This window comes from Idiotropiscis lumnitzeri, chromosome 10 (assembly GCF_059441095.1).
Source record: "Idiotropiscis lumnitzeri isolate Australia: NSW breed Sydney's pygmy pipehorse chromosome 10, RoL_Ilum_1.0, whole genome shotgun sequence".
Taxonomy (NCBI): Eukaryota; Metazoa; Chordata; class Actinopteri; order Syngnathiformes; family Syngnathidae; genus Idiotropiscis; species Idiotropiscis lumnitzeri.
This window is the reverse complement of record NC_142400.1, coordinates 7,654,556-7,671,467: the sequence shown is the minus strand read 5'-3', so window position 1 is coordinate 7,671,467 and position 16,912 is coordinate 7,654,556. Positions and strand designations below refer to the sequence as shown.

Below are 16,912 nucleotides of genomic sequence, written 5' to 3'. Positions count from 1 at the left end.
TTTTTAATTTTTTTAAATAATGAGTAACTAACTAACTTGGGTTAGATAACTTTGAATAAGCAGATTTTCTTAAAAAAGAAGAAAACTTTAATCGTTATAACCTTTTGCAGTAGGAAAAGCACCTAACAAAAAAAATAAAAATTTCAAATCTTAAAGATGACAGATTTCGGTGAAATAGTAAAATTGAAGACAGCCTAGATTTTTAACAAATAATAATTTAATAAATAATTAACGTGACATTTAAAGGGTTAGAAATTCAGAAAATTATTGAAAATTTGATCAAGGCTGTAGTTGATCATGGAATTAAAAACAGGCACAAAAAAAAATACTGACATATTGACAAAAATGTGTAAATTTTCTGGCCACAAAGATGTCCAAAGTGAAATAAGTACATTTGAGAATGGCGTCGAAAAAGTCAAACGTGGTCACCCCTCTTAAGAGGCTTTTAGACTATGTCACTGCTGTGACGAGCAAAAGAAAAATGCTGACAAAAAAATAAACAAACAAAAAAAAAAATGAAAAGGCGAGCGTGTGTTTTTTTTCCCCGTGAGGAGAAATCCTTCTTCTGTTGGGGAGATTTAGCAAACATATTGTTGATAAACAGCTCAGAATATTTATCGTTGGCTAAATGCTGAGCCACAGTATCTGTGCAAGCAAACACTTTTACATGACAATGAATTACTTGAATAAATTTCACATTGGCGAGCGTGCAGCTAAACTATTGCCAAGGGTGCAAAATTTCAAGGGAAAAACACACAGTGATAATCTTCACATCGGTCTTATTTCCAGCAAAAACACAAGCATACGAGCTCGCGGCACCATCAGCTAATGTTAGATATAAATATAAATGTGATATTTGTAAGCTAAATCAAATCACATTTCCCAAGAAAGCGCAAGTCTAATAACTAGTAGCACCTAGGGCAAATGTCAGTTCACAAATCACGATGTAAAAATGTGAAAATGAGAAAACAATGCTAATAGTGAGCCGCACTTAAAGTTAATATAAGTTAGCAAACCACCAGAGCTGGAACGGGGTCGAGGGCTGACAATTATAATGAATTAGGTTGGAGGGTCGAGGCTGGAACGGGACAGAGATCGCGACCGGAGGGCGGGGGACTGACCGGCAAAGAAGGGTCAAGTGCCCAGCTCTGTTTTTTTTTTTTTTTTTTTTTTGTTTTTGGTGGAGCCATGAGGCTAACAGCAGCCTTGACAAGCATTGTTAGTTGGCAAGTAAAAAATGTGATATTTATGATCGGAATAATTTTTTTTCCCCAACACAGGCTAATACCTAGCAACATTGAAAGTAAATGTTTGTTGTCAAACCACTTTGCCGGCAGATGTAAAAACGTGACATTCATCATCTGAATTAAGTCTGATTTTTTTGACAAAAAAAGCATAACAGTTCGCGTCTCCCACCGCTACCGCTAACATGTAAGCATCTCCTCTGCGGCGCTGCTAAGAAGACAATCTCTGCACTCGTTTGGCCGCCCTAAATGTCACAAATCCTCCAAAATGTTACTGGAGGACAAAGTCAGAGTCGAGTCATTAAAATTCTGCCTGAGTGTCATGATAATAACGATAATGTCATACATTTTTACGACAAACCATCCAATTAAAGTGACGATCCTTCCCGGGGCCGGACCTTAATAAACTGCGTTAACAGCGCGGCATTAACACCGTGGTGCTTATCGCCGTGTAAAACAACCTACAGGTGATAATGGAATTTGGCGACCAGGCTGGATTGGAGTAGTTTTCCGTTATGGTGCCATCATTTACTAATATGTTTAAAGGCGCCAAGGCTGTTGACAGTCTAGAACAGGTGTGGGCAAACTATTTGATTGGCGGGCCACAATGGGTTCTAAAATTAGTAGTAGCAGATGGATGGATTGTTTCGGTAACTTCACCTCATCGGAGAAAATAAATACATTTAATTTTAAATGAAAGTGAACAAAAGCATTTCAATAATATAAATGTCTTTTAAAAATCACAATATTTAGAAAATAAAACATTAACAAGGTTTATTCATTTAATTTTTTTCAAGTTTGGGCGGGCCGGATTCAAACATTTAACGGGCCACATGTGGCCCCCGGGCCGTAGTTTGCCCACCCCTGGTCTAGCGTGTACCGCATCAGCCGGAATTGGCTCCAGCTGACCCATGAATTTACACCAAGTGAGGATGCATCTAAAAAGCACTCAAATAAGAGAAGATAACCAAAATAGTGTTTTTTTTTTTTTTTTTTTTTTTGCGCCTACCATGTTAGATACGCCGCGGACGGTCTCGGGATTGAGCATGACGATCTCCGTGGTCACGTGACCTTCCACGGCCTCCGTCATATTCTCCACGGTGCAGTTGATGGTCGGGTCCTTGATCTTGAACCAGTTGTCGGCATACCAGCCGATCAAGAACCACACGTACTTCTTCCCGTAAAGCTTCTCCTTGAAAACCTGCAGGAGGCGACGTGGGAGGGAGGGAGGGAGGGAGGGAGGGAGGCGGGTCAGTGTCCGTCAGCGAAAGCCTTCTCTGCTGGGTCAAAACACTGACCTACATTTACAAGTCAAATTAGAATATATGTTCCATTATTTTCCAACCTGCTGTGTTGATTTAGTAGCGTTTCACTCTCTTACGCGGCTTCTAATATATGTATGTGGATTTTAGATTTTTGGTCCAATCATATTTTAGCTATTAGGTGTTGCCATGTCAATCTAATCTGCCAATGGCCTTTGCAAACAGGCATGCTTGCCAATGGAACTTAAACTATATCAATGGGATTGTTGCATTATCCAATCAGATTACACATTCATCCTCACAAGGATCAGACCACTGGCCCTTGATCAGCATTTTCCCGATTCCTCCAATTGGTTGACTTCGGAAAGCAGAAACATTTTTGTAGCAATTTGCACCAGAAGATATGCAGTTGTGTAAGGAGGGGGAAAAAGACATGCCGTGAATAGCAAAAATCTGAAAGTAATTGACACCTCCCTCAAGTGGTCTATACTCGCCACAAGATGGCAACAAAGAACTACTTTTGTCCAAATGAAGTTCCTCAAATCACTTCAAGACGCAGCAGGTTTTCACCCTAAGTGGCACAGTTGTGTGCTGCTATATTGAGTTTTTGTTTGGGATATAATTTGTAAAATTGCAACGTGATATTAATGTATTAAGAGGAGGATTAGGTTGGGTAAATCCCCACTAGATTGACCGAGTACCAAATGTCCAATGATAATCTGGAAGAAATTGAAAAAAAAAAAACAAAATTAAAAGGCGTCACCTTGTTATGGCATCCAAACGGCTCATTACGGTGACAAGCAAAGTCTGAGGAATTTGAGTCGATTCGGATTAATTGAGTGGAGAAAAACAGGCACTTACCTCACAAAATACCTTCCTAGCTTCTGTCTCGTAAAAAAGACCCACGATGATCCTGGCGTCTTGACGCTGAGAACAAGACAGAAATCCCTTTAGATCAACAGCAAAAGAAATATCAGAAGAAGAAAAATGCTTTGACTTAGTTCTAATGTTATTTTTAAGGGCCATATTTGATTTGAAAACAGACAGATAGGATAGGTCATTTGTAGTTGAGGTAGGAGGAAAGAAAATCATAATAATTAATTTTCTAAAAAAACATGTGATTATATTTACTGAAATGGTTTAATAAAATAAAAAAATACGACTGAGAAATAAAAAAAACAGACAGTTTTTGTTCTCTTGTTTTTTTCTCATTCACTACCAGTCGAGTGGGGAAAAAAAAGGAATTTGGACGTCTTTAGCCGTCAATGGCAGTAAATGAGTTAAAAGTGTACTATCAATACCAAACATTTGGAAAGAAAAAAAAAATCACAATTTTGTTTTCCGTGCAAAATGTTATTTCCAGTTCCCGTGTCCCAAAAGCCTAGCTTCTTCTTTTGTTGTATTTTGTAGTTGTCGTAGTTTTGGATTAGTTCCCTGGGGCGCACTTGCTGCCTCTCACAGGTGAACTGGGGTACTACGCCAAGTTCCATGAACCACTCTTAAGCTCTAGCCTTGATTCTTATTTTTCTTGATTTTTTTCTTGCGTCAGAATGCCCTGCTGTGCATCGCTGCCACTTGCAGGTCAGTTCAGGTACTACATCAAGTTTGATCACAGCAAACTTTCGTTGGGCGAACAAGAACCGCTCGCCTCCTAATCACTCCTACGACTCGCTGAGCTTCATCGTCTTTTTATATTCTGTAAGTACAGCGGGTCAGTCTTCGTACCACATCAGACACACCGAAATATGTGCAAAACGGATGCGAAATGAATACGTAGAGCCAATACGAACCGTTGACCTTCAGCGTTCCAAAAGCTCAGGAGTATCTCATTAACACTGCACATTAATTTCTGCCAACTGGCGTCCATGCTAATGATATTTGCAGCTGTGATGTGAGAGCGCTTGGAAGAGAGGATGTTGGGGGGGGGCGTGCAGGGGTGGCGTTGACGGGGTGGGCGGGAGCGTCGGTTTGGCTGACAGCTGAGGTGAATTTTTAATCAAAGCACCTTCAGATTTTTGACAGCCACAGCCGGGTCGGTTAGGAAGCTCTGGCGAACGCTGATCTCGATGCCGGCCTCCTTGACTCGCTGCTCCAGATCGTCCAGAGTCTGATGGACAGACGGAAACAAAGACGTAGGGGAAAACATCAAAGGCGGAAGTGGAGCGAGCGTTAAAGAAGATGCCTGATAAGGCGACAAAAGTTCCCAAAAAATGCGGTGGCGAAAAAAAAAAAGCGGATCGTTAACCTCCGTTACAGCGGCGCATATTAGCCGTCTCCGTATTGACTGTCGCGACCGGGAGAAAAGCGCGGCACGATCGATGCGCTTTCGCCACCAATATTCCGACAAATATGTTCAAAAGGAGTCCGATAATTACCGTGAGTGATTCCTGGAAAGAGCAACACGGCGGCAGCGGTAAACAAACGCCAGGAAGACGCTCAATGGCTAATTAAAACAATCCAGTATGAAGCGAACAATATCAAAGTGAGCACGTGAAGAAAGTGATTAAAACATGAAGAAAATCAAGGATCCATTTGCGGTTTAACGTGACTGCTTGGTTGCTTGCTCGTTATCTGCCTCTGATTGCAACACTTCTTCCAAAGACAATCATGGGACCTGAGAGGAACCATAGACTGTTGCATGAATACAATTTCCAGAATGAAATTAACAAGAGTAATTTCCAAATTAGAAGAGACCCGTTGATACACACACACACACACACACACACAAAAAAATAGCTCCTCTGAGCAAAATTAAGGCTCATTGAAGGGTTCTTCAGAAGAGTCCGATATTTTTTCTCTTCGGTTGTTTTACGTCATTATGTTGCAGTTCACCTTCAATTTTTTTTTTATAAGCTCATTTCTTAGTCATCAATCGGTTTAAACGTCTCTTCAATTTGTCATCAATTTTCCTCCAGCGACCACATCCAGAGATGTCAGTTACAGTCCTGTGGATCTTGAATTTCGGAATATGTGCAAATGCAGTCGCGGGAACATCAAGCGGCTTGGAGATGGCCTGGTAGCCTTTACCTTTAACGTGCTTGTCTAATTTTCTTTTGAACCTTCTGGGACACCTACCGTATTTTCCGGACGCTACTTTTTTCCCTAGATTTGAAGCATGCGATGCAGCTTTTCTGTGGCTTTTTCTTTCACCACTAGGGGCGCTATATAGTTCAGAAAATACGCTATATAAATGTAGATTTTTTTTTTTCTTGGGTTTGTTCTGTTTTAATTAGCAAAGTTGTTGCCGTGTTAAAAGGCACTGTTTTAAATATCTGTTTACGTACCTTTATGTGCCTTTACAGTACAAAATCGTTCTGTACATGCAGTAAACAACTCCTTTTTTCAACATAGAAAACTTGTATGTCATTTTTTTTTTTTTTTATTTATTTTTTTTTTTTATTTTTTTTTTTTCAAAAAGGAGCTGCTGCATCTTATATAAAGGTGCCCTTTATAGTCCGGAAATTACGGTAGTTCCTTTGTTTAATCTGGTCCATGTTTAGAACATGTCACCAAGCAGCACAGTGGCTACTTGTCCCAATTACAAGTTTGAAGACCCGTGATGCTAATTCCAGGACAGGCATGTCCATATGTTCAAGTCGGTGATGCGAGCTACTAACCGAGGTGAAGACTTCAGTGGTCTGCTGGATGGTGGCGATGCGGGTCCACTTCCACTTCTGGAAGAGCTGAACCCGTGTCGGGTTGTGCAGCGTGGCTGACGGATGCGTGCGGAAGAAGGTGGGGAAACGCTGGCGGTTGGACAGGGCCGGGGAACTGGAGCCATACGAAAGCTGCGAGGACGAAGAACAACAGAAAGTTTGGAGAGGTCTGGAAGGCGGGGCTGCGCTAAATGCCAAGCGGTCAATGTTTCAAACAAAGACAAGTGGAAGGAAAAACCTTCGACAGATCTCTTTAAAAATAAGAAAGGTGGCATTTAGGCAACCATTGCAGACGTTCCCTCCCTACTCTGTGATGGATGTCAGACACGGCGGACAATGCGTACTCATCACAATAATAGCGATAACACATCGCTGAGAGTGCAGCGGGTAGATAATGTTGCTCATGTGGCAAAAGCGATCAAAGATTTGAACCATGATGCTGTCACAGAAATTGAACATATGACAAGGAGAGGAGCTCAGATATTGCTCAAGAAGGCTCTGATGTTATCACAATTGATTTATTTGTTTAATTAAGATCCATTAAAAATGTGCTGCGGTAAATAAAATTTAAAAAAAAAATTGATTTGCAACAGTTTCTTTTGAATCTGCCTTGTAATTGCTCTGATGTGATTTGAATCCATAATCACCTTAGGCGTACAATTTTGACGAATAATAATAATAATAACAAGAACAACAATAATAAAATAATAATAATAATGACAATAATAATAATGATAATAATAATTATAATAATAATAAGAGCATCAAACCAGCCATTATCCAATCCGCTTATTTTCTCTTAGAGTCTGATTGACCAATGCCATAACCCAAACATAACCTGTTTGATCGTCTTTTAGAGATCGGATGTGAACTAGAAAAAAAGAAAAAAGGCTTTAATAACCTGAACTGTCGCTCACCGGAAAGCTTGAGGCATTCCCCAACAGAAGAATTCGACTTAAGCTGCAGCTATCTGCCACTGGTGTGCATGATCCCACGTTCCCCCTCATAAAACCTCCAAAAAAAATTTTTTTTTTACAGATCTCCTTCAGCCCTCAAGCAGCAATCAATGCTCAACGGTGCTTTTAGAAACGGATACACAGGATCACATTAAAAGAGTGAAAAGAGGAGCTGATTAATAACCGCTTTTTGATCCAGGAACCAGAGCTTTTTTTTTTTGCCTGAGTTACAAAGAGGCACCTGCAGGCAGAAATGGCTAAAGTACACACATGTTTTACTTAAATAGAAATACAGATACTTGGGGAAGAATTTGGCCTAAGCACCCATTCAAGTCAAGTCATGAAGTACAGAATGAAATGGATTAAACCCATTCGACCTAAGTCGTTTTCAAAGGAGACGTGCGCATATTGCGGCTCGGAATATTGCGTTCTGTAACAATAAGCACGGAAATAAAAGCTTGTTTCAAGCTGGTCTCACCACCACTCGCTGAGAAAAAAAAAACTGGAGAAAACAAACCTTTTGTGCAAAGAAACATGTCAAGCAGAACAGGGGACTATGACGCCTCAAGCTCGTCAAAAAAAAAAACAGACTGAGAAAGGGCTTTTGATAGCAAAATAATTTACTTACAAGTACACAACTAAAAAAAAAAAATCGTGCCTTGAGCGACGCAGACACTTTGCATGTCTCGAGTTGAACTTCAGCGTTTAGTCACTTCATGAACTGCGTCATCTTTTTTCACAACCACCACACACACTCCTCTTAATCGACATGACACTGATTTTTATCTTCTAATCAACAGCTTCTTCTTCTTAGACTGGCTTTTAGGCAGACAAGCGCAACCCGAATTGTTTTACAGATTTCTGTAGGGAGTATCGATTTGATTCGATAAACAAGGGCCTGTTTCGATTTTCGATTCACTTTGATTGATTTTCGATTCAATCAAGGATTTCACACAGTACAAATTTTACTTTCATATGGGAGGCATTCTCAGAAGAACCAATGGGTGGGTCCTTTGCCTCTTTCATTGCGCTAGCTAGCAAGCTAGCATGGATTCTTCAAAAATGTGTACAAACTCTCTTGCTGTAACGAGGTGCTTTCGTAAAAATATTGATATTTATGATAAGAATTAAAGCCAGTTACGCAACTTTCACGTCGTGACAAGATCTGATGTGATGTGTGAAGTCGTGTAAATTGATGGGGAAAAACAGTTATTAAAAGTATAGATATCAGGCTATGAAAAGAAAAATCGATTACATTCGATACCTTGATTTTTTTAAAAACAGCCCGAATAGGGAGTACAAGTAAAAAAGTTGTTAGAAAAATAAATCCTATAGTCCAAAAGTGCTCATTTTTACAGTGTTTGCGCTTCCGTACTTCCCAGAACTGCCTGCAGGCAGAAACAACAGAATCACGGAGGCCATCTTCGAGAAGGACAAGAGGGGCAGATGCCAACCACTAGACGCCATTGTTCTCCGTGACTAACGTCAGAAACGTCGAACACAATCAGACTAGTTAATGGAAAGGCAAGTGAGAGGCGGGACGAAACACAGAGGACAGGAAATAGAACTTGGTGCCAAAAGCAGGGGAAGAAAACATGTTGACAAGCAGTATGCGACATGGGACAATACGCTTTGTCTCGCGCTATTATGTCCTCGTCAGGGTCTTTTGTGGAGCTGCCTCGTTCAAGTGTTGGCGTCTTCAAAATCAATAAACAGCCATGGAGTTTGAGTTAGACAACGTCATGCACTGAATATTTCCGCATATTGAATCCATCTGTCGTTCATGTTCCACTCTTAAGAAAAGTTCACCATAGTGTCACCGTCGAGCGTACGTCCGGGTGGCAAAAGCCCAAGCTTCCCCCCACGGCACCACGAGTAAACAAACCCTTCTTTGTCCTTTGACCAAGGCAGAGCCATTGACAAAACAAGTGAGATGGTCTGAATGATGATTATAGGCTTCTTCTCTGCCACCATTGTTTGAATGTGTCGAGATGTCAGTTTGAAAAGATGTTAGGTGAAGTAAATTGCTTGGAAGTAAGACAGAACGCTAGCCATAATTTACATTTCAACAGCTAAATTGATTAAAAAAAAAGATGTGGGCTGTCATGATTATTAAAGGACTGGATAGTTAATTGACTTTTCTGTTGTTCCGATTAATGGCACAGATGTGTTCTTTTGACGCTGAAATGGATAATAGTTTATTGAGCCGACATTAGCAAGCAGGCTAACAACTATGTTTCGCTAAATTACCACAAGACAAAACAACCAAACTAATTATAAGAGTAGTAATAATAATGGGAAGAAAAAGAAAAAGAATCCATGCTAGCTTGCTAGCTAGCGCAATAAAAGAAGCAGAGAACCCAGCTAGCGAGGATTTACAGTACCAAGATAGGGTGCATTTTTCAAAGGGTTGGCATAAAAGCGGGTGTTAGATTTAGGTTTGTAAATCACTGTAATAAAACAATGTAAAAAAATTCTGATGATGAGTCAGCGTTACTAGTGCGTAGCTTGGTTAGTTGTACATCTTTAAATAAATAATTTTTGCTTTGAAAGCTCATTTTCCATCTTGTTTTTGTTTTATGGCACAAAAGCAAATATCTGCGTTGGTGTTTATACTGTCACAGAACGAAACTATATTTTCCAGGTCTTCAAAAATCTGCTCTGCAACAGTTGGTAAAATAGAGAAAACTGTGCTTTGAAAATGGCCGACAGTCAAAGAGTTAATAGTAAATGGTAACATTTGGATTAATTCAATTGCAGGAGAGTGATTTCAAGGAAAGGGTCGCAGGGACTCGCTTGAAATGTGAAGACTTACACATATGTGACTTATTCCCACCCGCCTCTGCTCTGTACCCACAGTCCAATTCCGTTTTATTTCCCACGGGCAGCGAACTCACCACGATGAGGTTCCACATGCGAGCCGCCTCGGCAACGATGGTGGAAACGCCGCTGCAGCCGGGCATCAGCACGATCTTGATGGGCTCCGTGTAGAGCAGGTCATAAAGCAGCTTGGTGGACTCGCCCGGATCGCACTGGAAGGACATCGCAAAATAAACAAGTGTGGATGGACAGTGTCTTCACACTAGATCACATTTCTACAAAGTACTGAAATGTCAGAATTTAGAGTTGCGCTTCTCTGGCGTAGTGCCGCAACATGAATGGAACTATCTACCTACATTTAACTATTCACTGAAAAACAAAAAAAACAAAAAAAAAAGACAAATTTGCTTCTTTTTTAGGTAGTTATGTAATGGTCTTCAATGTCATATGTCGTTGCCATGTTTTTGTTTTTTTTTGACTAATCTAACGGTTACAATTTCAATCTGTTTCGCACATTCATATAAAAATGATTTTTTTAAATTTCTAAATAAAAGCAAAAATACTTTGTCCGGTAGAGCTCATTGCAATTTTTTTTTTTTCAAAATTTCAAAATAAAAGCAGAACATAGAAGTTCACACTGTTCATTTCATCCCTATTGCAGATTTTTTTCCCCCCTCTAATTTCTAAACAAAATGTACCCATTCAAACCATTCCAACTTTACACTCTTCATCCTAACCACATTTTTTTTTAATTTTCAAAATAAAATCCCAAAATTTCTTCTAATTTCTACATTTTTTGACACATTCAAACCGCTCCAATTTTAAACTGTTCATCTTATCCCCACGGCAACATTTCTTTTTTTTTTTTTCAAAATAAAAGCCCCAAAAAATAGAAATTCTTTTAGTTTTTTTTCCCTGTGATTCTGTAATCTTTTGACACATTCAAACCGTTCCAACTTTAAACTGTTCATCTTAAAGTAAAAGCATTTCCGTTGTATTTTTTCCATATCAAATATTTTATAATTTTTTTTTTTTTTTTAATGTTAATGCTGCAAGATGCCGTTGCAATGAGTGGAGAATTTTCCGATCCTCGTTTGTGGTATATTTACGACTTTAACTATTAATATGAGCAATTATAAAAATTCTTACTCCTGGCATCAATTACTCACAGAGGTTTACTGTATTTAAGTTTGATGCGCACTCAACGTAACTGACAGCATTGCAGCAGTGATCGGTTTGCCGCCGCCTGCCGCCGTCACGCCTAAACTGTCCTGACACGTGTGATGATTCAGCCCCGCCGAGGCCTCGCAAACACAATAGAAACTCTCTTGACGGGTGTCGCAAACGATCAGCCGACCGTGACGGGGCTCCTAATTCAGGACGTTTGTCTCGCCGCCACTGCCGCCGATCGTCTCGTTTGAGCTAATGACAGAAAAGACTTGACGTCCTCACACGCGAGCAAGAAGCACGGCGCGAGAGAGAAAAATTGCGAGGCCCGGCTCGTAATTTTCTTACTTTTGCCGCAGCGTCGACGGCACCCGAGGCAGGAAAACAAATAAAAGTGCAAATAGTGGCATAATGCGCATGCCAGGGTTCGTCACGGCCGAAAGGAAGCACCTGCACCATCTAATGAGCGGCAGGAAAAACATATTAATGCTCACTTTTGATTGACGTTGATCACCTAAGCTAGCTCAAACGAGCGTAATGATCATTAAAATGATGAACGGGCCCTCGCACCCCATTTTTTACGGCAGAGCCTTGAATTGATTAGCAAATACCGCATCCTCCGCCCACATTAGATGACGGAAAGCATTAGCATTTAATCTGAAAGCAACAAAAGACTCAAAATTCACCCAAAATGGCTGCTTCAAACCAAAATAGCCGACTTCCACTTCAATTTGGGCCAATTATCCTTGAGACATCAGACGCTACTAAGTCAGTTTCGTGGAGGTCATTTTGGGGGAACCTAAAATCATAAAGTTTAACCAGGATCCACTTATGTGCATCAGAAATGTGCTAATAGGAAATACTCGGGAAACCAAAAAGGCCAACGCAGCTATTCAGACTGTAAACTAATAATTTTAGCGCGACAGGACTCCAGCGCTAACAGAATTAGCATCGACTTTGCCGTTTTGATGTCCAACCAGAAGCGGCAATTTCCCCAACGCGAGCGAGGCGGCGGGGGGGGGGGGGGGGGGGGGGGGGGGGGGGGGGGGGGGGGGGGGGGTGGTTTGCTTCCAATCAATCAGCAGCAACAATCACTTCCTCCCGACGGGTGGTTTTGGGGGTAGGAGGGCGCAATCAGATTTTGCAGACTTCATCATGTCAACAAATCGGCAGAGTGGAGACTCGCAGCTCGGAGTGATAATAGTTTATGCAAAAATATGGATGTCACGTATCGATATGCGTATGGACCACAGTGTCGCTATATTGCTGATTTGTTATAGTGTGAAACATTCAGTCGCTACTTTTTCTGCGGAGATATTTTGTTTTGTTTTTTTCCAGGTATGGATGTTAATGGAAAAAGTACATCTTAATTAATGAACATTAAAGAACCTGTAAAGTAAATTCTGAGATTTGTTTCTAAATTCCGTTTTAAAGGTAATTGCTGAAAAAATATGCTTTTTTGTTTTGTTTTTGTCTGAGTTGACAGCTAGCTTGCGCACAGGGGTTTTGAGGTATTGTGGTCGCTTTAGAGAAGTGGTCCCCAACCTTTTTTTCCAACTCCATAACTTGTGCGGACAGTTAACGGTAGGGTGTGGATTGGTTTGCTAACTGCATATTTTGCAGAGCAGGTTTCATACGTGGTAAGGCTCTAACTCATTTGGCTAGCTTATGGGTTGATTATTAGCGTAATATGATCGAGATATTTAGCATCTTGACATGCGTCAAGAGCAAGTATTTTTTTTTTTTTCGTTCATCTGTGTGGCGGACTGGTGGTTGGGGACCACAGCTTTAGAGTGCCTCATTGAGGACACGCAAAATTCCGGTGGAATACATTCCAGTCACAAGAGGCTTTTAGACAGGTGTGGGAAAACTATGGCCCGGGGGCCACTTGCGGCTCGTTAAAAGTTTTAATCCGGCCCGCCAAACTTGAAAAAAATTAAATGAAAAAACCTTGTTAATGTTTTATTTTCTAAATACTGTGGTGTGTCAAAGACATACATATTGTTGTAATGCTTTTGTTCACTTTCATTTCAAATATTTTTTCTCCGATGAGGTGAGGTTACCAAAACACTCCGTCCATCTGCTCCCGGTCCGGCCCTTCTGTCAAATTTTAGAACCCATTGTGACCCGCCAATCAAAAAGTTTGCCCACCCCTAAATATAAATATAAATAAACAGCCAGGAGGCGGAGCCAATACCTTTCAATCAAGGTGCTCCGCTCCAGATTCAACAAATAATCACGTGCGGCGTCCCACCTGGCGGACTAGCAACCACTTGGGAAAAAAAGCACGTCGTGCCTTCGCGTTATAACAAAGCTTCGGAAGCGCCCGTCTCACCGCGTCCACGTGGCATGTGCGCCGTCTCGCTGCCTCGCTGTTAATAATTCATCAAAGTTGGCAGTCTGGGCTTTGATGTCTCCATGGCAACGGCCAGCGGCTGGCGCGTGTATGAGTGTCTCAGCATGTGTGGATGTCCGTGTACATCGTGAGGTGCCGTGGCCTCAATAGCCGGGGAAACGATACGCTGATCCATCCCGTCGCACGAGGATTAAACGCCGGGCTTCATGAATATTGCATGCGTGACACGCGGCCTGATGCTTCACACTTGAGTACACTCAAGTGTTTTCCAAACTCGTGTGCCTGTTTGTATGTATTGCTACTCGTGTGTGTTAAGTGGCGCTCGTTTGAAGGTTTGGAATTACCGTCATTACATTAAGAACGTTAGTCCAAGACGTTTGGTGTTACATGTTAGCATTAAGCTAGCAGACTTTCGTCATTATACAGTTTGGTTGAACATTTAGATGTTTAAATTTACAATGTTTAACTCTCAAGTGGAGCATGCGCTGTTTGTATGCGTTGCTGCTCCGTCTCTTAGATAAAATGTGATCTATTTTAATTGACAAATTTTTAAAAATGACGTGAATAGTTGGAATCAAGCATTCGCTAAGTGTTATGTGCAAACAAAGCAAACATTTATGAAAGCTGAGAGACGAACAATCACACTCGCACTCGTTCTGTTGTGAGTCACACAATCGCGAGAGACAAGTGTTAACAATCACGCGAATCTTGTTGTATGTCGCAAAAAATTTTTGGCATCCGGAGTCACGAGCCTTCGCATCGATAATGTCGTACGTTAACAAAATATTGACGTGACAATTCTGTTGTACATTCTGAATATTTCCAGCCGTGTGATTTGTGTGCACAACATAAATGCTGAACACTATCCCGCATACTAAAATGATGAGGGCCAAAAAAATACATAATAGTGACATTGAAGCATTCAAGCAGCTGTTATGTACAATTTAAAAATAAAATAAAAAAACGGTGAAAATGCTGAAAAACAAGCATTCCATCTTTTTTTTTTTTTTTTTTTTACACTAGTTTTACTTAATGACTGAATATTCAACTCGAACTCAATTCAATTTGATGCCAAGACGCGAATGTCCTCATCCCACAAGATGAATATTTGCCCAGTCGTGAGCGATAATAATAAGCCGGAAGGGAAATATTGCGGCTAATGAATCCTGGCTAAGGCGCTCATTGCCATGCCAGCCACCTCAAAACACACAAATCCCCTTCTACTCTCCTACACACACACACACACACACCCCTACATACATGACTAAGTGCCAGGTGGAGACAACACGTGTGTGAAAGTGTTTAAGTATGAGTGTGTACGTTTTAGTGTGTGGGAGTGCGCGTGTGTGTGTTTGTGTAACTGGGCATGTTTAAGTGTTTTCAAGTGTTTGTACGTGTTAGTGTTTAAGCATGTGCGCGTGTAAGCGTGTTTGTGTTCATATGTGTAAGTATTAGTGTCTGCGTGTGCGTGCGTGCGTGTGTGTGTGTTTTTTTCCAACCGCAGGTGACAGCCATTCTGTCGTCCAATTGCCGTGGAAACTGCACACGGAAATGTTTTATCTTTATGTTGGTGTTAGCTGCATCCGGCACGCACGCACACGCACGCACACTTTGAATTTAGCAACAAAAGAAAAGGGAACACACTCACACACACGTGACCCATACATCTTGATTTGCACACACACTTTTTGAATCCTTATGTGCTTTGCTTCAGGAGCGACTCTGTTGCCATGCCAACACACACACACACACACACACGCAGTCCTATTGCAATTCCAATGCAGAGCCATACTCACCAATCAGAGTAAAGCGACCAAGAGTGTATGTCCCACTCAAACTGCTGTTGACGGGCGCAACGCGGGCCAATGACCAATTCCACTTCTAGCGACCGTTCTACTCGTCGGTCCTTCTGACATTTTCAAGAACTGATTGACGAGCGTGGGAAGGGCGTTTGCTCTTTTGGCGCGACTAATTAGGGGCTCGAGGTTATCGATCGATCATTCTGAGGAGAAGTGTGACAAATATCATTACATATGGCCAGTTACAGTTCTGAGGCCGCCCCAAAAACATACTTTTATTATTGACCCGCTCATTTTACTGACATCCTACAACTTTCACATTTCCGAACCAAATTCCAACGTATAATTCGAGACACATAGGACGTATTTAAGACAATTTCGAAAGTTCCATTCCTTAACGAGGACATATTAACCTCCTCCTTACACATTTTTTAATTTTTTTTTTTAATTGGATTTGGATATAATTTGGTGCTGCGCTGAGTACGAAGCACTGTAGGTGTGCGCTAGTTCATCGATGGGTTAGATGGTCACACAGCATCTCAACACGGCCCAATGCTCGTATTCCACGTTCAATGCGCACTGAAATATGTTCATGATTGTGGTTGGAATTTGAGAGTCGTTTCCAATACTTTTGCGACTCTGGTGTAACTAAAAAAAAAATAATACAATTACTTCTGTATAAAAAAATATATTCTGTATAACACAAGTACACTTTCAATTGTTAAAACGAGTAAAAATATAACAAAACAGTTAAAAAACACTTTCTAACATTTTCACCACCTAAAGTGGCTAAAAATACCAACCAAAAAGGACTTTTAAGCATACCCCAAAGTAAAATCACATAATATATAAACTTCTAATATTTTAAAAACAGTCAACATAAAAAAAAAACATGTCGCTAAAAGAGTTGAAATTGGAAATGTTTTGGTTTAAATAAATAAACAATAAAATAATCAAAATTAGAGCGCAGTTTCTAATCAAATAAATAAATTATTATTCGGCGGAATTGAAAATGACTGGCTTTTAAAATAAACTAACAAAAAACGATGTGTATCACAATATCTTAGCTAAAAAAAAAAAAAACTGTTGACTAAATTAACCAACAACAAAAAAATCGTTTCAAATTTTTAGAAACGTAAAAATTCAATTTTTTTTTAGAATAATCCCAAAACAGCTCTAAGCCCTTGGTAGCTATAAAGTAAAAGACAACATAATCAAATTTATTTTTATTTATAAAAAAAAAAAGTAATAAACCCAAAACTGCCAAATACAACAAACTACTGCTTAAAGAATTCCCAAAACAAAAGCAAGCAGGTACCTTGCTGTCAAACTTCTTCAAACATTCTTTTCATGTTTTTTTAATTTTATTTTTTTTTTACATGTAACAACACACTTGAAGCGTGCACGTAACACCCGGGTAGAGAGCGGCACTCACCATGCTGTCGTAGTGGATGAGCTCCAGCTCGTAGTCGGGCAGGATGTCGCTGCGGTTGTTGACCAGGTCGAGCGCCATCTGGGCGGACGGCATGCACGCCTGGCCACCGGGCCAGCCGCCGCTCATGGGGAACAGCGCCCCGATGTACAGCTTCTTCTTCCCTGAGCACGGCCGCGCGGACAGCAGCAGAAGCGAGAAAAACAAAAAGAAGGCGGTC

At 40.7% G+C, this 16,912-nt stretch overlaps 1 protein-coding gene across 1 annotated transcript in view; it reads right to left on the bottom strand.

The window, feature by feature from the left end:
• Positions 1 to 16,912, bottom strand: part of gabbr1a (gamma-aminobutyric acid (GABA) B receptor, 1a) — a 49,981-nt gene that overhangs the window by 18,959 nt on the left and 14,110 nt on the right. The window contains exons 7-12 of the mRNA XM_088306562.1: positions 16,696 to 16,856; positions 10,016 to 10,150; positions 6,124 to 6,294; positions 4,512 to 4,613; positions 3,368 to 3,433; positions 2,254 to 2,445 (exon numbers count right to left, since the gene is read on the bottom strand). Coding sequence (XP_088162688.1) covers positions 2,254 to 2,445; positions 3,368 to 3,433; positions 4,512 to 4,613; positions 6,124 to 6,294; positions 10,016 to 10,150; positions 16,696 to 16,856 — 827 coding nt within the window. The remainder of the gene's footprint in view (positions 1 to 2,253; positions 2,446 to 3,367; positions 3,434 to 4,511; positions 4,614 to 6,123; positions 6,295 to 10,015; positions 10,151 to 16,695; positions 16,857 to 16,912) is intronic.